The 22,460-nt window shown below is 32.8% G+C and overlaps 1 protein-coding gene across 1 annotated transcript in view; it reads right to left on the bottom strand.

Moving 5' to 3' along the window:
- The window catches only part of SLC4A10 (solute carrier family 4 member 10), a 118,861-nt gene extending 97,569 nt beyond the window's left edge, over positions 1-21,292 (bottom strand). The window contains exons 1-4 of the mRNA XM_045780822.2: positions 21,104-21,292; positions 11,328-11,419; positions 5,292-5,449; positions 1,929-2,016 (exon numbers count right to left, since the gene is read on the bottom strand). Of these exons, the coding sequence (XP_045636778.1) occupies positions 1,929-2,016; positions 5,292-5,449; positions 11,328-11,419; positions 21,104-21,290 (525 nt within the window). The 5' untranslated portion in view covers positions 21,291-21,292. The remainder of the gene's footprint in view (positions 1-1,928; positions 2,017-5,291; positions 5,450-11,327; positions 11,420-21,103) is intronic.
- Positions 21,293-22,460: the final 1,168 nt, after the last annotated feature.

Here is a 22,460-nt window from a genome sequence, read left to right as displayed (position 1 = left end):
ACTTTGGAACTGACATCTTTCTGTTGAGAAAATCTTGACTCCTAATTGGGGAAGAGAAGAATTAGGAAGAGAGATACCTTAAGTATATATGAACCTCCCATGACACAACATCCTCCTCTCACCATATAATATATCCCATGCCCCAGAAATATCTTATGTCCTAATGTGGTAGATATAGAAACATAATATAACATGAAATGTATGTGCATAAAAGTGACAGTACTTAAATTGTGGACTGCATATCACAGTGTCATATATTTTGCAATACTGTACAATTGTAAAAGATTAATCAATATGGAAACACTAAAAGCAAAGATACTGTGTCTTCTCAAGAGAGTTCTACTAGAGCAGGTTTGGTCCTCGTGAAGCCCTTTTCCAACTCCCCTGTCTTCTTCCAGATTTCCTCAAAAAAGTGATACTCACTGTGGTGAACTGAGTAGTGTCCTCTCAAAACATGTCCACCTGAACCTCAGAATGTGACCTTGTTTGGAATAAGGGTCTTTGCAGATGTAATGAAGGTAAGGATCTCAAGATAAAATCATCCTACATTAGGGTGGGCCCTGTATCCAATGACAGGTATCCTTATAAGAGACAGAAAGGGAAAAGACACACAGAGGCACAGGGGACGAAGGCCATGTAAAGATGGAGGCAGAGATTGGAATTTTGTTGCCACAAGTCAAGAAATGGCAGGACACAACAGAAGCTGGAGAGACAGGAAACAGTCTCCCCTAGAGCCTTCAGAAAAAATATGCCCCCCCCCTACTGACACCTTGACTTCAAAATGTGAGAAAAATAAATTATTCTTGTTTTAATCACCCACTTTGTGGTAAGTTTTTATGGCAGTTGTAGGAAACTAATACACTCATTAAGTTGATTCTTTCTCAAATTGAAAAATGTGTTTTTCTTCTAGCTTTTGGTTTCCTATGTGTAAATATCAATAACGGATCCATACAAAACCATAAAACATAATTTGGACAGATATAATAGAATTTATATCAAACTCCAAACCAAATCCCAAATGTTCAGATTTCATAAACCTAGGAAAACTTATACACAATACTAATTTGCTCTTTTTACAAATTTTCAAGTATCCAAAGCCATGTATTTCAATAAACACATTAAATTATTTAGATGAGATTCTAAAAATGCATAACCTGTTTGTTATTTACTACTTAATTTTGAATGTATGATCCTTCTGTGATCTTTTGTATCTGTTCTCCTTTAACAATAAAAACAGTGAACAATAGATTTCCATAAGGTGTTGGGGAATACAAGAAACCAGTTATATGTTAATACTTATGTTCTCATTTTTATGATTGTACATTTTTGAGACATACACCTCTTTGAGAAGCTGACAAAAGCTTTTTCCAGTCCAAAAATAATTACATACAAATTTTTTACATAGAAAAGTTTGTATCTGTATCAAAGAGATCACAGGCCCCTTGAAATCCATCTGTAGCACCTCTAACGGTGCAAAGACTCTCAGGTTAAGAACATTTAGGCAACTGTAAAGAGAGTTGATAGATGTTGCATAGCTTTTGGTGTCATATATACTAATCAGATAAACTGCCATTGTTTTTTCTTGAAGTCCTAAAATTATCTTGCCCCAAACAAGATTTGTAATGATATTAACAATGGGGCTCACTTTCGCGGCACGTATACTATAGGGGAATATTAATAAATATATTCTAAATGTCACTGAATCATTTTCTTTAAAATATAAGGTTTTAAAGCATTATATCCATGTGTGTGAATTTATTACCCCTTTCAAACAAATTTTTCCAAAGGAAATTTTATAGTGGAAGCATAGAAGAAGGGGGATTCAATACAGAGAAATCTGATTCACAACGAATAGTCATGAATACAGGAACTCCAAAAGTTAAGTGTACCTAGTAGGGAAAATGTTCCCAATGAACTTGAATAAATACCTCATCTGTCATTAGGGTTGCAATTGATCTGCCAATCTCATGGTACTGTTGACCCTTTCCCAGGGGTCCCAGAAGAATGAACAAAAATCTGTAATTAAGAAGAAAAAAAAAAAGTTTCATGATAGAAATACGAAAAATAACTTTAGTAGTCAAAGAATCACTCGTTCAAAGGAATTATTAAGATGAGGACTTAAATGTGAAATACATATTTTTTTCACAGTTAATTCCTATTTTAAAACATTTTATGAAGATTGGCTTTTATGCTTAAGATCCTTGAGAAATAGGAATCCATGGTTATTTTGATCTCAGTACTTTCCCATTTAATTATCTGTAGAGCCTACATGGTAGTGAGAATTTTAAGGATTCTATAATCCTTAGAGGAGGAAGGTAAGAAAAGTAAAATATGATTAAACCTTTCTGAATTATAAAGAAGAACTCACTAATATGCAAATTATAGAATGAGGTAAAGAGGAAAAAGGTAATATAATAATATAAACAAAGAACATATGATCAAAAACAGTAAGTATATGTAAAATTTACATTGAATAAATTATTGTCAGGAATCAAAGATCAGTTAGGAAGAAAAAATAGGGAGTCAATGATCTACTACTTTCAGTTAAGGGGGAATAAAAATACCGGCTGCATTGTGGTATTCCATCTAAATTAGACTGAAAGCCTAGCAAAGTCAGCGGCACAACTGGAGATTTTGAAGAAATCAGTACATGCTCTAACTTTGGAGGACTGGTAATTGTCTTGTCTCTGAAAAGGTCAATGCTACAGTGAAATTGTGAAAATTTAAAAATGCCATAGATTCTGCAATACAATACAGTGGTATTAATTTGTTAAATTGTTTATGCTCTTAAATGTGAAGACTAATAGCTTTATAAGGTATAAAGGAACAGATCCTATAACCCTACTCTTCATTCAGTTACAAACTTTAGCTATTGTGCATGTTTTTACATAAAGCATATATTACACAGTCTTAGAGAGTCTGACATTAATTTTCTGTATTAGCTGTACCTGAATCCAAGTCAATTTCTACTACACAGAAATGTCCACTATAAATTTAAAACAGGAATAGCTTAATGTGGTGGCAGGTGTTTTATCAACTATAATACTTCTAAAAAATTTTGTAACCTATGTACATCTTGCCATTTTTCAGGTTTCTACTCCATGGGCTATTTATAAAGTCCTAAAAATTTATTTTCTGACATTTTTACTATGTGTTGCTGTTATATTCATGGTGTGCCCTTTTGTCCTCCTAAGAGAGAATAATTAGGAACCTGGAGCAGCTTTCTTTATTCTATTTGTCTAACTAATCTTCTTCCATTTTTCACCTTTCCAAACTAAATAGTCTAGTCTTTTTAATCTCTCCTTATACAGTGACTTTCCTGTGCCCCTAATTTCTCCTCCATTGTTCTCTGCACATATTTTGCTATGTCAGTATGAAATGAGGTCACCTAAACCTTGACAGTTTTCAAAGTGAGGGTATATAACCCCAATAAGGCTTTTCTCTACCCCTGGGAATTTTCTTTTTCTTTCCTTTGAAAAACAGGAACTATCCTTGTCATAAAGAGCCATCATTGATGTAGAATTTCATCAGACACCTCCCTAAATGGTGGGACGGGAATGCGCTGCTTGGAAGACTGAAAAGGAATTTTAAACTACTAAAATAATACCACCACAATTAGTAAGCTTGACATCTTAAATCTGAAGTCCAAATTCCCAGAAACTCTGAAGAGGTTACAAGTTGTATACAGAAAAATGCAGTCTAATCATAGTCAGATGTCACTTTAATGTGCTCAGGTCACCGTCTCTCTTTTTAATAAAATTTGGCATGTATCAGAACTCCTAGTAGCCCTTCAGCAGGATGAATAGACACTTCTTTCTATAACCTGAGTGGTAACCAGGTTCCTGCTTCAAATCTGTTCCTGTCACAGATTCAGGGATGGGTAATTTTTTGGGGGGAAAGGGGAGCAGAGGGTGGGAGAGAATCTTAAGCAGGTTCCACTCCCAGTGTGGAGCCTGACGCGCAGGCCTGTCTCATAGCCCTGAGATCATGACCTGAACAGAAATCAAAATTTGGTCGCTTGAGCCCCCCATGCACACCCAGGGATAAGTGCTTGAACACCAAATCCCATATTAGTCAGCTGAGTTCTCATGAAATGAGGCCTCTCCTGGCTAAACTGTTCCATATTTTTGGAATATCTTATGCATAATCAAAGCACAGAGTGATATAATCTGCTGTGTTTTAGTTAAGGCCAAAAGTCCATAGAGGAAACATATTTTACAAACCCAGTACCATAGCACCTGAACTTTTCATCACTTTAAATTGGCTGAGGCGTTCAGTGTGTGGAAGAGGAGGCATACTAACAGCACCTGAAATAGTTACAGCATCAGTCAAAGGTCACCAATCATGGGGGAAATGGAGCCCTCCCTAAATATGTTTTGCTATGGGAATACGAATGGAGTAAAAGGCTATCTTTATATAGAAATCCCATTTGATAGAGAGAAAAAGGAGGAAAGCAAGGTCCCCCGGATGAACTGCTAGGAACCTAACATGCTGAGGTCAATAGTCTTCTTTTTCTTCACAATTTTGCCCATGGACATATATTTTATCTATGAACTAGAGATAAGTGATAAACAATGTAATTCAGTTTGTGATATCCCTAAGTTGTTAGATTTTATGGATGGTTAAATGATAAATAAGCTTAGGTAATCAAATTAAATTTGTACTTTTGATTTGAATTCAAGCACAGTCCCACAATGCTAATGACCAGTGAGTTTTCACTCTGTGTATGGGAAGCATACTGTTCCTGAGATGGAAATACACAGTACATTAGACAGACATCTCCTAAGGATGGCACTTACATGTACTCGGAAGGCCTCCTCATTCAAGCATAAGCCAAGCCTTTGAAACCTTTAGCTGTTTGCGTCTGACCACCCTCATCTGCTGGATCCTCTCTTTAGCCCATAGTCTAATGCAATCTTTGAGGCAAGCCTAACACTGTATCCTTTTTACCAACATTATAAGAAAGGATTTATATGGTGAAATAGACCAGGGTATTCAGAGTTAAGGAGCAAGCCTGAAAGAAAACATTGGAGTTTGAGAGGAGGGAGGAAAAGACAGAAAAATTTTTTTAAATACTTTTTCTCCTCTTCCACAAACAAGAAGAAACGATTTTGTGAATGACACATTAGTTTCTAGAAAAAACTTTCAGAGGAAATTATATTTATTCCTTGGGTTTTTTTGTTTTGTTTTGTTTTGTTTTGTTTTGGTTTGGTTTGGTTTGGTTGGGGGGGGGGAGTTTACCAAGAAAAATGGCTTAAGAAAAATGCAAAAGATGCCCTGATACTTTTTACCTGGTTGGAATCGGGACTTCAGCCAGTCCTTGAAGCAACACAGCGGGAGACAACCTGACAAAGGCAACTACAGTTCGATCCAAGAACTCCAACTCCCCGACTAAGATGTTTGAAGCCTCAGCACCTGGAGGAATCTTTTTCATAAAATGCAGATCAACCTGAGAGCATCACAAAGTAAAATAAGATAAATCAAAATTTGCTAAATCATATCCTAGCGCAGTGCTTCATAATCCATCAATATCCACGGTAATCCATCAATAAATGTAGGTGAAATAAATGTAACTTATATATATATATATATATATATATATATATATATATATAATGTGAATAAAGTTTTAAAATAGTTAAACATCTCATTTGCCCTTTAAATAATAACTTTTTTCTTTACTTGTGTATTTTTCTATGTTCTCATAAATAAGCTGAATACTCTAGTTTCTCTATCTCATGTTTTTAAAAGATGCTTCTTTGCCATCAGCAATCTTGAAATTTTCAGGGAGAAAAATGTATGTGCTCAAATAAATGAATATACTTGAATTATAATTTAATTAGTATTCGCCAATAGATTTAGATATTTTATACTGCATCATCTTAATTTTGTGTACAATACATTTAAATTCATACTCAAAATATGCCTATTTAAAAAGAAATGTAACCATGTCTCTCCTTACAGTATAAATTATGACTTTAGTCTTCATTTTTCTTCTAGTTTTTCTATATCCTTCACATTCTATACTTGGCCTGATCATTCTTCATTTTCAATTTCTCATCAGAAATTAGAATTTAGATATAGCAGAGTAAAGAAAACAATAAAGGTATTAACATTTGAAGTTGCTGAAGAGCCATAGTTGAATTTCTGATATGAGATGTCTGTGATTGAAATGAATGCATACGAAACAAAAGCGATCATTAATAAGAAGAAATGTTTAAGAGATGAATTCTGGGAAATGATTGTAAAACATTCTTAAGGGTAAATATCAATTTTTATGCACAGGGCCTCAATGAAAACCAAGCACTGACTTTAAAGTCAATTTCACAAGGCCTATTTCTTGTTTCTAATTCATTTAAGTTGCTTTTTATGGATATCTGTTTGTAGGGAGAATAAGAGTTTATCTGCTGTAGTAATTGGTTGTATGCTCTCCTGTTAATGAAATGGGGCCCCAAGGACAAAGTCAGGATAGCCGAGAGAGAGAAAAGAGCTCTGGCAAATATAAGTAAGGCAAAGAAGATGTTTTTCTTTTGCAAATTTAATGATTTGAGAAGATTTTTACCAAGAAGTTTAAAATGAAAAAAATGAAAACTTTTAGGATGAGTACCTTAGAAAGTCCATAGCCAGACTGTAATGACTACACTAAATAGGTTACTTTCTGAAATCAGTACCTCAGCATAACTAGTCAGAAGGTTTATAACTACTTAATTTTTCTGTAAGATAAGGGTGTCATAAAACATAAATCCTATTAGATGAAGTACACATTTTATCACAAAGATTAAACATAAAAATAATCTGCAGTACTCCACTAAAAACATTAAATAGAACCAATGTTCTATTTTAAGGAAAAAAATTATGATTTAACAAAGCAAAACTGCCTATAAAAAATTATGACAAATATTATAAATACCAAAGTTTTTATTCTACAAATATACTTCCAAATGTAAATTTGTAAACTCATAAAACATATACATTGGGATATTACATGGTAAATATTTTCCTTTTATGGAATCTAACTTTTTAATTTATAGATACAAAGTATTTATTTACCTTAATAATAGAAGGTTAAATTTCATGGGAATTATTATCATATTTTCATTTTTATTTTTGTAGCTAGAAGAAATGCACACATTGAAAATGCTTTAAATTAGTAATGCTTTACAATTTTACAATAATGCATAAAATTTCAAGGAGAGGATAAAAGATTACCTATACACTATTAACCCTGTGAGAAAAGCATAAAATATCTTCATAAGTCTTTTAGGGCCTAAGAGAGTAAAAAACTAAGTTTTTTTCTCCCAATGGAAAATAACAATTATACAATGTTAATACACTGAAACAAAATTTAAAGTGAAACAGCTTTTTAAGAAAATTTATAATTGATAAATTTGAATTATATTGGTAATACCTGTCATAACTTTACTGAGAAATTGAAATTCCACCCAAAAAACTTTCTATAAACTCATTTATTGCTTGACAAATGCTGTAGCCTCAACTATTAAAATCTGTGTCTCAGGCTGGTGGCAATCATACAAATAAACACCTTAAGATGCAATTTAATTAAATTAAGGAACACATAGTGTGCTAAAATAGTCTAATTTTACAAAAGGAAATATAGGATCCTAGCATTTAAATTTTTTTTGCATTACATAATACCGAATATATCACTGATTTATATCTATTATTTAAAAAAATGCATAATTTCAGGTTTAGCAAATTTGTCTTTTGGTTTAAAATGTAATAATTTATAGTTAAATAATATATATCTGGAATAGACATCATATTATACTCATTACATTATATTATTCTTGGGGTGGTCATAGACTTGGAAGGAATAGATTATATAATACATTATCTAATTATATTATATAATTATATTTTTCTTGCATTAGCCCTATATTTTTGTATTTGTGCTAATACATTATTCAGAAGAACCCTGACAATCTAACTACCTTTTAATATAACAAAAGATCATATTTAAGAACCACAATTTAACCTTTTATAAAATTACAAATGTCTAAAACTGCTCTGAAGAACGAGGCTGAACTATATCCCTAAGACAATCCTCAAGTGGACTCAAACAGTTGGAATGAACATAAACCAGAATTTTCTGGTTCTCTGAATAGGACCTTGAAGAAATCAAGGTATGTACTCTTATGAATATGGATTCACATTCATGCTCCCGGCTCTCTAGACCTTTATGCTAAGAAGCGAAAGATGCTTTATTCTGGGCATTTGGTACTTAAGTTGCAGGTGAGAAACAGATATATCTCTAGGGAACAAGGTGAGACAGAAGATCATGGTGGAAAGTGTCTGGACGAGCCACATGCTGAGATGTGATGGAAACAGTGATGGGACTTAGGGAGAAAGTTTGTCTTAAACCCATTATAGAAAGAAAGTACAAGAAAATTAATAGGGATTCTCTGGGGAGAAATGGTGTGGTGACACTAACCAGCCACTGATCTTGAGCAGCTCTCTTACGCTCTCTGGGATTCAGCTTTCTCACTTTCTAAATGAGAAGATTTCTAAGGTTTCCCATAGTTCAAAGATTTAAAAATCCACTCATTGTAGTATGTTTCACATGCTAAAGATAGATGCAGAAGAAAGTTCCTTCTACATAGAAAATAATGTGAAGTCTTCTTTGGGTCATTTGAAATAAAAGAAACACCACTAACATCTGGGAAATACTATTTAGCCATCTTCTACATGGCAGTTTAAAAAACAAAAAGATATAGAGTGTTTTGACACATCGCTTTTTAAAAGCATTATGGGAAGCAAAAACCTGACAACTCAGATTATATTCAAAAGCATTCCTCAAATCAATAAATTTGATGAGCTTATCCATTGGAAGGGTTAAAAATATGTAGATTGAATGTACCTAGGATACTCTCCCCTCCCCCCTTAACATCACAAAATCCTACTGGGGTTTGGAATCTACATATTAAAGCTTAAATATTAACATAGCCACAGTAACCTAGAGACTAGCTGAGCTTTCACAAATTCACTACCAAACTGAAATCATCAGGGCTAAAAACCCTTAACTCATGTACCTGTAAAATCTGGCACCAAAATTTGTTTCCATAACAATGGATCACATTTGTTCTTTCCAAACCCTATTACTCTGCCCTCCGAGGTAATAAGGTAAGAAGTATTACTTGGAAAAAAGTTCCAGAACTAAAGGCTTAAATTACATTAAATCTCATAGGATTCATTCAACAAATACATCCCAAGCACCATTCAAGACACTAGACATCCAAGGGAGACAAAAACATATTAAATTCTGGTCTAGTATTTATTTTTGATACTATTTCTGTTAATATTAACAACAACGCAATAATAATAGCCACTTCTTATTGAATATCTGCTATATATTCAGCACTCTGCCAGGCTCTCTCTATATTACCTCATTTAATCTTTACAACAAAATTAGAAATAGGTAATATTGTTCTTATGTTACATATGAAGGACCTGAATTGCAGAGAACTTCTCCAAGATCAGATAGCTTATAAATACTAGAGTTAGGATTCAAGATCTGATGTTCTTTCTCAAAGGCCATGTTCTTTCCAATGTGCCATGATATGGACAAGAGACTGGGGAATAGAGATGGTTGGCACTGAGTAGAGGGCTGTAGAAATTTCACTTGTCTGTCAAAAGATGAAATGGACCAGTGATTGGAAATGCAATAAGGAAGATAAGGATTAAAGGAAAGTATATATTTTTCTCTCTTCTGTAGTTCTAATTATTTTGGGGGACCTGAAGCTAAGACTACTCTCCCCGATTGACAGTATTCATTTTCTTTCAGATGTGATAACGCATTTGTGAAGGCTGCAAAGATAGGTCAGAGAACTAAAAGCAAAATGATATGGAGATATAAAATTCAGGGTCAAGGGGTTATATCCTTTAAAAAAGTTAAAAGGTAGTTTATTTCAAAGGATGTGATGTATTATCATTGTTTTTGAGAGTGTTAAATGTGCCCTTGTTATGCTGTTAGTGCCTGCATAAATAAGTAAGCAACTTTTTATGTCATTGCTTTTAAGATATTGTTTCAAATGGAGAATTACAGAAATTAAATGTATGGCAGTTTGTGACAATTTTATTCCAACTTGTAGATGAATGAAGATGTAATGCTTTAAAAAGATATGCTTTTTGGAGCGGCAAATGGAATAATACATTTGAACTGGCTTAATATTTGAATCACATGCCTCCATATGATGAAATGAGCTTTGAACCATTGTAGAAAGATAGCCCGAGTATGCCCTCACCTCTCTCTCTTGCTGGTGTGGAGGTCCTTTTTCATGCCTTTGTTTCATCCCACAGGGACTAGTATGCCCCTTTTGTTGGCCTCCCAGTCCCTGCACGCATAATTAACAGACTTAAGCTGGTACACCGTGCTCCCATGGAGACTCCACCAGGCACCAGAGGGAGAACATGCACATGACTAGACCTAGACCATTTAGGCACTGGCAGAGGCATTCTGAAACAGCAACAAGGAGCTGATCGCCATTAATCTTCAGAAGCTTGATGCAGGCAACTTCTTCTACTCTGCCTCCCATTCCCACCTCCTCCCACTGTTACAGTCATTGCCAGTGCTAAGTGCTTTCAGGGGAAAAAAAAAAAAACACTCTGGGTTACTACTGTTTCAGCCACTCAGATAAAGAGAATTGTTGACACTCTTTATTTTTCATCAATATGGAAACTCCTTTTTCCTGGTCAAGTGTTAGTTTGCCATAGCCTACAATAGCACATATACACTTTCAGGAATTTGCTAACCAAAACCACACGTATTCTATTTTCTTAGAATATGTTCAAGTAAATGATTTCATTTGAATTGTCTCTATTTAGATGGATCCCTCAACAGAGTCAGTTGTTATTATGTTTTTATTCAAAACTCTGTTCAGTCTTATTAGGTTCTAGTGTTTCCTTACACTAAGGCCTTCCTGAATTATGACAATGAAGTTTATATCATATGGTTTGTTTTTCCACAAATAGAAGAAAAATGAATTTGAAAAAAATAACTAGCAATAGTTTCAACAATAAACTTCTATTAAATCTCTGCGAAGTCCACCTATTCTTTTTTTCTGGAAGAGATACATTATACCAAGTGGCTGAAACCTGAAGACTATACATAAAACTTACACATTTGGTGTTGTGAATAAGCAAAACATTACAGGTGAACTTAAATACTAACATCATCTGTAACAGTATCAAGCTCTGGCTAAGAAACAAAAAAAAATTACATGCAAAAAGTTGTGTCAACACCTCTTAAAATGGGTAGTAATTTCTAGTAATAATTCAGCGGCTTACTTAAATGAGAGAGAAAAGCCTACCTTGCTAAAGTCAACAGTGCTGTTTTCTCTGCTCACATCATTTTTATTTTCAACACAGGCTGGAGTAGACTGAGGAGAAACAACCTGACCTGCTAAAAGAAATTGTTATTACAGAATACAAACAATTACTTACACAATTCTAGACAGATTGAGTGAAAAATGAATTAATCTAGGCTAACATAGGTTTCTTAATGAGTTTATGAGGTAAGCATGGTCAATATAAATAGATCTATATCAATACAAATACTCTTATTTGTCAGTTACAGATAGAAATGGGAGAATTCAGTCAAGAAAAAGAAAGCCAATTCTCAGACTAAAACTCCATAGCCTAAACAGTTATTCTCTATGAAGAAGATCATCTGCAAAATATTTAAATCTAATCATGGTTTTGAAACATCATTGGTTTCTAAATATATATAAAACAAGATAGACATCTATGATTTAAGCTCAACCTGAAGAATTTAAAATGTAATTTTTTAAAAAAAGGCAAATATTTATCTAAATATTCAGATGTATCTGAATACACAACATATTTATAGCTTCCATTGCATCTGAAGAAAACAGACAATGAGAAAAAATGCTTTGACAAAAACTTCTAGAGATTTCTATATGACAGGGGCAGTCAGAAATACCTTTCCCTTGCACAGTACAGACCCTGTGAATACGATTTTATCCTTGTTACTATTCAATTATGTAAGTATACTGATATTGCCCTGCATCAGAAAAGACCAATAAACTTGAATTGTATTAATTTTCCATTAACACTAACCAGCAACTTAATTACTTTATAGTCTTCTTCCCATTATAGGGAAGATTACAATATTAGTTAAATGGACAGTAGAGGTGAGGATGTGACAATGGGTAATGAAATTCCACTATTCGCGAAATAGAAAGATCTTTTTCAATCACAGCTTATCTGAAATCTGTCCCTATTCAGCAATTAAATGATAAAAACTAACAAGTTCTGTTTACTCTTACTTGCATCTTTCTTCTTCCCTAACCTCCCCTCATCCTCACTTATTACTTTTGCTGTGAAATGAGTAATGGCAACCCGGCTTTGAAGCCTTGACCATATTTATGACCATAACTCAGTGACTCCAAATTACTGCTCTTATTTGCCTCAGCCTTAGACAGAAATGCTCTCTCCTCTCTCTCTGCCTGCCTCTTCTCTGTACCCTACTTAAATCCCAATTTTATTCAAAGTTCACCTTTAGTCTCATCTTCTCCACTTACTAGAATCTGTACTTATCTGACCTTCTCTAAACTACTAGTGTATATACAGATAGAAACTTTTCTTCAAATTCTCTCCTGGAATCCCATTTTTTTCTTTGTTACCGAGAAATTACCAAGCATGACTTAAAATACTAATAATTTGCTTTCAAATATTAACTATACTTTTGCTTTTGGAACAATTAAGCCTCTCAGGCAGGGGTCGTTTATTAATAGGTACAATTTTGTTATGTCTTAAAATTGTTATATTGCCAGAAAGTAATGGACTTAAGATTCTTCCAAAACTTAAATATTTCTCTGCTTTCACTACACAAAGTAAAATAATACATTTGGTGAAGATTTTTAAAATGAATTTTTAAAGCAAATTTACCTCCCACCATGTGCACAAATTCTGATTACATCAAATTCCAAGAGATACGTGAACTTCAGAGAAATGACAGACATAAACTGCATCAATTATTCTCATTCTCCCATTTCTAACCGCCATGTGCAGCTATGACTGTGACTGTTCATTAGCAGCCATTTCATTTATCATTCTCAAAATAATAACTGTAATTTTAAAAAAACCTTTTACATAATGCATTTGTGCTACTAACAGATGTCTTCAATCACCAGTTTCACATCATTTCTCCATATTTTCATGAATTAGAACACTAGATATATTTAAACCTAAATTTACTGAATGTTCCATAAAATTGAGTGGTGAAATTCAAGGCATGGAAAAATTAAATAAACGTATATTGGCTTTCTTATGATAATTTATTTCATGTGATATAAAACTACAGGGAGGGACAAATTATTTAATTCGATCAGCAAATACATACAAAAAGAGTCAATCCAATGCAAAATCACCCACTTTGAAGAGATTTAAGTGGATAGAAAATATGTCATAACTTAAACTCTGAATACATTGGATAGCCTGTGTTTTCATATATATATACTTTAAAAGCAGAATATTTTATAAATTACCTTCAGCTCATGTGATATCTTTAAAACATTGGCACTTGTATTTCCTCTTGTAAATATTAACACTTTGAGATTTATTGTTCTATTCTTGTTCTAAGATGATGAAAATTTTACAAAATATTACCTCATAAAGGTAACAATCAGGAAGAGATCTGAAGTCTGTCTCTATGAATATTTTTTAATAATTTTTATTTTGTTATATTAGTCACCATACAGTACATCCCCAGTTTTTGATGCAATGTTCCATGATTCATGATCTGAATAAGGACCTAGTGGAGACTACTTAACTAGCAGAAGACATAGGAGGTGATAGGAAATTTCTTGCAAGTTCTAAATTCTAGAGATGTGAATAGAATGTATGCTCATATATGAAAAAGGCATTCAAACTACCAACCTATGCTATAGAAATATAGGCTACAAATTTGATATGTTTTATATTTCAGAGGTAATAGTTAAATAATAGTAGTAAATACAAGTAATAAATATATTTAATCACATCAACAGTCCTGCAAAGTTTAAAGAGAACTCCAAATTTTATTTCTTAATATGTACATTAATTTGTTAAAACAAAACAATAGACATTAAATGTTTGTATCTTCAAGGTAGTATCTGAAAACTTGGCAGGATGTAGAAAAATACACAGATATTGTAATTTAAAAATCAAACTGACAACTTTGGTTTGGGTTATTTTGGAAAAATAGAAGTCTTTAAGGGGCTTAAAATTGTATTTTTTATATATCTAGATCTATCTAAATATATTAATATATGTATGTAACTAAATCACGAAGCATAGTCTGTTGGATGACCAAAAATTCCACAAATTAAAATAAATTTTATGACTATAGTCTTTGTCTTTCTAAACACTGATCTCTTTAGTTTTTTCCAAAAATTACTGCCTTTCAGAAGAAGGGGATGGGCTTGGATTTCAAAATAACTTTTATTAATGTAAATACTATTACATAAAAATAATCAGTAAATATAGACTTTGAAAGGGCAACCCATATTTTCTGTCCGATGTTTAAAACAATAGTAATTCACAGAATGCCAATTTTCAGGTATAGGAATTTCCCTTCAACCAAAAGTGAGAGTATGTTTTCTAACAGAATAACAAAGAATTTGTGAGGATATATTTCCCTCCAGGACAAAATGGTATAATGTTAGGATTTAGCACCCACATATATGTGTGGAAGCTTTAGAAATGCTAATTTTCATGATACTATTTTTAATCATGATGCTACAATGCTTTTGAACATACATATTTTTATTTATTTCTTTATATTACCTTCATTTTACCCATTGATCACTATTCATATTAATATATCCTATAAATAAATGTCATTGCAATGTTTAATCACATCTGTTATTATAATGTCTAAATAATTTTGAGGCACGAAGATGACTATCCAAAAAAAAAAAAAAAAAAGACAGAGAGACATTTATTAACTCAGGAGCCTAATTACATTTAGAGTATATTATTCAAAAACAAATGAAAAATGGACACTATTAGTATTAACTGGGAGATGGTCATGACTACTTAAATGTAAGCATTTAAGAAACCTAACATCATCCTACATATGTTTAGTTTTCCGGGCTTTTATAAATCTATTTATTTATTTGTTTATTAAGTAGGTTCTATACCCAACATAGGGCTTGAACTCATGACCCCAAGGACAAGAGTCACATCCTTTACCAACTGAACCAGCCAGGTGCCCCTATTTTTCCAGGCTTTTAAACTCAACTACTTCACCATCTTAAATCCAAAACTCTAATATTTGTCATACATCTTATTAATCAAAATGCATATTATGTCGTATTCATATTAGCACTGCTTGAATTAATTTTCCTTTGAGTCATGAATTCATTTTTTCCTTTGGACTTCCATGAGGGAGCATATATCAGTCAGATAAAAAAGTTATTATAGACCACATATTTTTCCAAGGCAAATTATAAAAGATATGGGGCAAGCATGGGAGAAAACTGAGAGTAATTTAAGTAACCGCTAATTAGAAAATGAAAGCTCTGTCATTCTACTTGTTACTTCATAAATTTTTCATTAAGTCCATTGTGAGACTGGTATAGTCATTTCCCTCTTCATAAAGTTGGGGGGAAGGAACATGAAATTACGTCAAAGGTAATTTTTTTTTATTTTAAGTAATGTCAATATCATTAAAGCATCTCATTATGGCAACACAACTGTAAAATATGTTCTCAAAATATCTGTAAAGTATCATATTAGCTCATTTAACCCCTTACCTACAGTTTTTTCTTCTTTAAATAAATTATGTCATAAAACAGCAGCTTTTTAACTTCTATTTGGCCAAATTCAAATCAATAGGAGAATAATATATCACTTAAGTATAGCATTATTTGCTACTGCTTAACTGCTGAAACTCATGTGTATTGAAGGAAACTGGGATGAAGACATAAAGGTACATTACTATTAACCTTGAGACCAAGCTGATTTACACTACCTCAGAAACCTTCAACGCATTTAGAGTACCCAAAGGGTAGGAGATGAGGGAGGTACAGAGATGAGATGAGCCTGTTAGAGACAGACACAAGACAGAGCAAAATAAAGAAATATAAAGATGAATGACAAAGTTACATACATGTGTAACAATACATTTATTCATGGGAATAGAAAACATGAAGAAAGAAAGGCTAAATATTTAGAAAATGTTGATTAGGTGAGCTACATTTCAAAAACATAAAAAGTATGCACATAATTAAACTTGGAGATAAATTAGTATGCCTGAAAATAATTAATGTAATATAAGAAAGAATAAATTTAAACACATCATATTAGATCTATTTTTGCTGTTAATATCTAGTCTTAATATTCTAAAACTCAGTAACAACAATACAGCCTCTGAACAGAACTGTCAGTTTTGTTAACAAGTCACCTTGGTTTTTATTTTGGTTTTTTTTTTTTTGGAACAATGGAAGACACCTTTATTGAATAATAATGTTTACTTCTGATATCTACATGAATCTTTTAACATGTTTTCTCTCAAGTAATTCTAAGAATTGTAAGTATAATTTTTTTTTTCTTCAAAGGCAGAACATTATGTGGAATAATTTTTAAACTCTTTGGTATCTTACTTATGAGAGCACAGTATTTAAAAAACATGAAAGCATATAAATAGCTCAACACATAAAAACATTATACATCTGAAAATAAAAAGTACAGCATTTGTAAAAGAAGTGATTATAAAGCAATAAAACTGATTTCCAAAAGCCATAAATGAAAATCATTCACAATACACATGTATACATTATTTTAAGGGCTGGAATCTACACAGGCCTACAGAATTAACTCATATCCCCATCCTTACAAATCTAAATGTTCTCCTGTAACCTATGGTTTTGAAAGTAAGTTAGAGACCTTCTGCTCTGTAACTCCTTTTGTGATCCTAAATAAAAGATGCAACTGGAAAGTATTTGTAAGAGGAGGGAGAAAAGATATGTGAAGGAAAAGAAATAGAGTTAGAATTATTAGTGGAACACGGTGGAATGAGAAAAACCTACACCTGAGCAAACACCTGAGTCTTAAATTATTTTTAAAACATATAAATGTTATCAGTAGGTTAATAATATTTTATATGAGATTTGTAATCCAAATGTCTCATTACCTAAATGATAAATACAAATATTGATATATTTACTTTTCAGATCATTAAACACAAGTCTTATTTTTATTTTTAGAAAGTCCTTCTAGTTTCAAGGAATTATTGAGTATTCTTGATATATTTATTCTGAGTACTTTCCACACATATCTTTTTCAGAGTTTTAATGTTAAAGAAGATATTATTTTTCTATTATTTCTTGCTGTTGTTTTGCCAAATGTAACTGTCACTTTTTATTGAAACATCAGAATCAGACATTTAATTCTCACAGTTTTGATGCTTAATGAAAAGTGAAAGTTAAACACAGCATGGTGGCATTCAAATGCACGGTGAATCCATAGCATCCTGCAACTTAGCCCTTAAGAGAATGTGCAAAACACCAAGAAAAAAAATTATACAAAAAAGTAAAGCTAACATATTTAGAGGTGAGACTGACAAATTATCACAAATCACTAAAAAAGTTATGAACAAAATAGTGCAGACTCAGGGAGGAGGGGAGCAAGGAAATCACTATCTTGCATATCAAATCTATAAAATGGGGAAGAACCACATTTGAGACTCACACTGAAATATCTGAATTTAATTAACCCTTGGGATTACTACCAAGGTAATAATGCTCAAGGAAAAGTCAATTAAGGAAGTAGAAACCTTATTCTATTTGACTCTATTAGACATCTCTACATAAATATCAGTTCATTTTTGAGGGAATTTCAATTGTTTTACCTCAAAATTGACAGTATATTAAAAACAAGAGGGGGAAGGAAAACATTTTCTCTTTTCAAGTTTCCAGAAAATCCTCATTACATTATAATGTTAAAAGAAAAAATTCAATCTTTTTGCATGAAATACTCTGCTGAAGATATATTTTTTTTAATAATAAGAGTATTATTTTCACCTTTTTGGATTTCTTAAAATCCTTTTGCATCTCTCTGTACTACTGCACACACACAAAAAAAAGTCTCCATTGCATATTCTGAAACAATGTCAAATCTGTATTTATGGCTATGAATTTCGATTTGTTTGTTTATCTAGAATTTGTCAGTTTTTAGAGTTCCTAAGTAGATTGAGAACCTTAGTAATAAAGGTCTTTCACACTTTTTTTCACTTCTGGATAGGAGATTTATCTCTAAATTGGTGAAGTCTATACATATTTTCAGAATTCTCAACACACATAATTATGCAAAGTGTACGAAGAAGCAAAACAGAGTCACAAGGAGGTGTTATAAGCCTAGGCTTAGAAAACCATTTCTGACAGCATACTCTACAACAATACTTAATTGGGTATATGAATCTTAGAAATATTTCCAAGTTTTTATTACTCCAATGTGTGCCTCAAAAAGATCTCTACGTGTTTAGATAAAGGCTGATTATACAAATGGTGACAGAATCACTTCAGAAGTACTCACATTCTAGTTTTCAGAAAAACTAAGCATTTGCCTCAGGAAGGCAAAAAGCAGGCTTTCAGAAAACTTTGTATCTCTATGTATCTAAATGTAGACTTGTGATTCAAGGCTATAATTCTATCATTTCTTCTTATGTTTACCAGAAGTTTAAAGCAGTATCAAATACTGTTTCTAGGTCTACATGATATTACAATAAATTAGTCATCCAGTAAATTCATTACATTCTTCCCTCCATGAATAAAGTGCAATAAAGTTATTTTATAGTAACCATTATTCCCAGTGAAATTTGAAATATAAATTATGGCTAGTTCAATTCATGAGCCTTGCATTTTTAAATAAACACATATCCTTCTTATGGACATAGATTTTATTGTATAATTTCTATTAAAAGTAATCATGAAGGCAGAACTTTTTTAAATGTGCTTGCATTCATAGAGAGTTAGTTCATAGAGATATTTTAATAAGGTCTTCAGAATCATGTACACATAAGCCCAACATCAAAATTAGTATATTTCTGAATCTGTTGTTTTAATATCATCATACCCAAATAAATTCTAGTATTATAAGCATAATAAAAGTACTAGATTTAGATTAAGTCTCAGAATATAAAAACTTCACTTTGTCATTTTTGTGTATATTTTAAAGCAAATTGTGATTTAGAATATGAATATATTTTGAATATATGATGTGATTTAAAGCAAATCATAAATCCTCAAAATGCTCAGTGGAATCTACAAATACAAGTTGGTATATGTTATAACGTACTTAACTGAACTTACTACAGGTTTCCCTCGCTACGCAAAAGAAGTGTTCCTGTGAAACCCTTCATAAGCCAAAATGGCACGAAGTGAAGAGTATCCCTCACTTTCCGAAAGTTTGCCTTATGCCACTTCACTTTTAAGACCTACAAAAGTACAGTAACAGCTTTTTTTGGGAGCAAAAGCCTCTTTGGATTTCTTTTGGTTAATGAAAATAGGTACTAACGCAGATCTTTCATGAAAATGAAGTTGTGTGGGGCACTTGGGTGGCTCAGTGGGTTAAGCGACCAACTCGATTCAGCTCAGGTCATGATCTCAGGGGCATGAGATCCAGCCCCGCATTGTGCTCCATGCTCTGAAAAGGGAGTTTGCTGGAGACTCTGTCCCTCTGCCCCTCCCCCCACATGCACGTGCATCCTCTCTCTTTCCCAAATAAATAAATCTTTAAAATAACCAAAGTGAGGTGGCATAACGTGAATTTTCAGAGCAGGGGATACTTGTGTATGCACAACTACAGATTGCTATATAAGGACAATGATTTAAAAAATCAAATAAGTATTTAAAAAATCATTTTGCCATTGAGAACTAGTTTTGTGCCCTGAAACAACAGTACATCTAATCATCTTCATTGATTTATTAAAGCATTTATTCTATATGTATATATGTGATTCAGTAGTAGGAAAATTGGTTTAAAAATCCCATTTAAAGCACAATGTGGAGAAAATTCATTTTCACGCATTTGTATTTAAGGCATCCCTACAGCTTTTGAAAGTAGGAGTGAAATGTCATAAAATAGTCCGTGCGGAAACATACACGCTTTAGTGCATTTGTGCAAGTGATAGTCTTTCTAGTACAGCGTTTGAAGTTACTTTTCATTAATTTTTATCTTTTAGAACTGGGAATTTTTATAGCTGATGTAAGTTTAACAAATTCATATCATCCTCACGATAACTTTATTTTCCTTCGTAATACTAATGGAAAGGATGGATGTACCAAGAGATTCCTAAGCAGCTTCTTTATTGTAAATGATGAAGGTTCAAATAGAAGCAAGGAGAGAACAAAATACAAAAGAAGGATAAAACAGTCTGAAGCACAAGCCATAAAGCGTAAGTCATGACTGCTAAAAAACAAAACAAAACAAAACAAAACAAAACAAAACAAAACAACAGTGATTGGTGTCATCTGTGCTGGTATGTGAAGATAGTAAGTGCACCGTGGCTCCAGGGACATCGAAGACGCAGCACTGCAAACAGCAATGAGCCTATGAACTGGAAATCTGGCTTAACATACGTAGAGCCACAAGCAATGCACTAGTTGGTCTTTTCAATCATAATCTCTCATGGAATTTGTTGATTACGAATAACATGAAATCAATATCTCTTTTCCACAAACAATAATTGGTGATCATTATTCATTTTTAACTTTAAAAAACCATAACTCAAAGCATTACATCACATTCTCAAGTTGTGGGACGAAGACTACGCCCTTGACAGGGCTACAACTGATGCTCAGTTTATGTTTGTTGCATTTGAGTGTGTAACTTCTTATTCGATAAAAGTTTCCTTCTCATTCTTTCATGAACATTTCAGGAAATTTAAATTCTTTGTTAAAATTTCTATAATTTGATGCTTGATAATCAGACTATATACATACAAAAAAGAAATAATTCTACTACAGCAATCTGTATTTCAATAGATCATTTTCAAATAAAATATGTTTTAAAGAATTTAGAAGCACTTTAAAATTTCAGATACCTATAATAAACATAAAGAGTACAATAAAGAAACATTTACCATTTTTATCCATGGAATTTGGTTCTGATTGTTTCTTGCCAATATCAGCAAAGGAACGAACAATGGGAATTCTATTGGTGAGTTTTTTCTGATTCTGGTGGTGATGCTGTTTCATCAGTGCCTCATGAACCCTGTGGCGTACGTCCTCATTGAGCTGACCTGAGCTCACTTGTTGGTCAAGGACCATATCTGAAGGAGGAAGACAAGAAAAGATTAGCACAGTAAATTAGCATAGTATGCAAGCAGCAAACCACTAAGTCCAAATATACATACCCCAGATAATATGATTCATCTTAAAATAGAATGAATTCCTTTAAAAAACCTCAAAAAGTTGTAACTTTTTGTTAAAACATTGCACCAAAAAAAGACTTGGGAAAATTTTACTATAAACCATTCAATTTTAAATATGTAATAATTTCATGAAGTATTATTTTTTAAATGGACATAGTTGCATTGAGAACAAGCACTTAATATTCTCAATTATTCACACTGATGGGAGGAAACAGTAGCAGGGATAATATCAAGATAATTAGTATGTTTAAAATTGTAAAGTGGTTTATACTTATATTTTAATATGGTTCTTTTCTCTTTTTCTAGCAGAAAATGATTTCCAAGTTTCCTCCTTAAGTAAACAAAAGTCCATCTGCAAAAATCTGATGCAGGGAGGCTTAGGCAGCTATCTAGTTGGTTGTATTTGGAGAGTAAACAATTCTTACACTGATATAAAGTCAGCCCCCTCAAAGCTTCCTTGAAAATGTATTTATATTAAAAAGGTCTTCTATAACCATAAAACAAAGAATAAAGGTGAGATTTCAGAGGGCTATAATTAAGCAGATTGATATTTACCATATGTAGTGTCAGAAATGTCTATAAAATAAGTAGATGAGTAAATTTTAAGTTTTTTGGTACTACAAAATCACTTCAATAAACCTCATTGTAGGAAGAAGGATGGTAGATGGTGAAGTTGGAGGATCCTGAGCTTACCCCGCCCCACAGATACATTGAAGCAATAGCTACATTTATTTACACAGCTAACTGTAAAAATGCCTGAAGAGTGGCAGAAGAGACATTCCACAGCTAGCCATAGAGAGAAGGTTGCATACAAAAGGGTAAGGAAGGCAGAGATGTGGTTGGGAACCAAACTCCTGGCAGTATTAATCCCAAATAGAAGGGACATCACAGACATGGAAAGGCAAGAGGATCAGACCCCACACCAGGCTCTCCTGGCACTGAGGACCTACACTGGGAGGACTAATCCCCTTAACATCTGCCTTCGAAAACCAGCAGGGCTTAACTCCAGGGGAGCCTGAGGGCAATAGGAAACTTGAGTCTCCACTCCTAAAGAGACAGCATACTA

Source organism: Ursus americanus, chromosome 1 (genome assembly GCF_024610735.1).
Source record: "Ursus americanus isolate L20-20 chromosome 1, mUrsAme1.1.p, whole genome shotgun sequence".
In the NCBI taxonomy this organism is placed as follows: domain Eukaryota; kingdom Metazoa; phylum Chordata; class Mammalia; order Carnivora; family Ursidae; genus Ursus; species Ursus americanus.
This window is presented reverse-complemented; position numbering and strand designations above follow the sequence as displayed.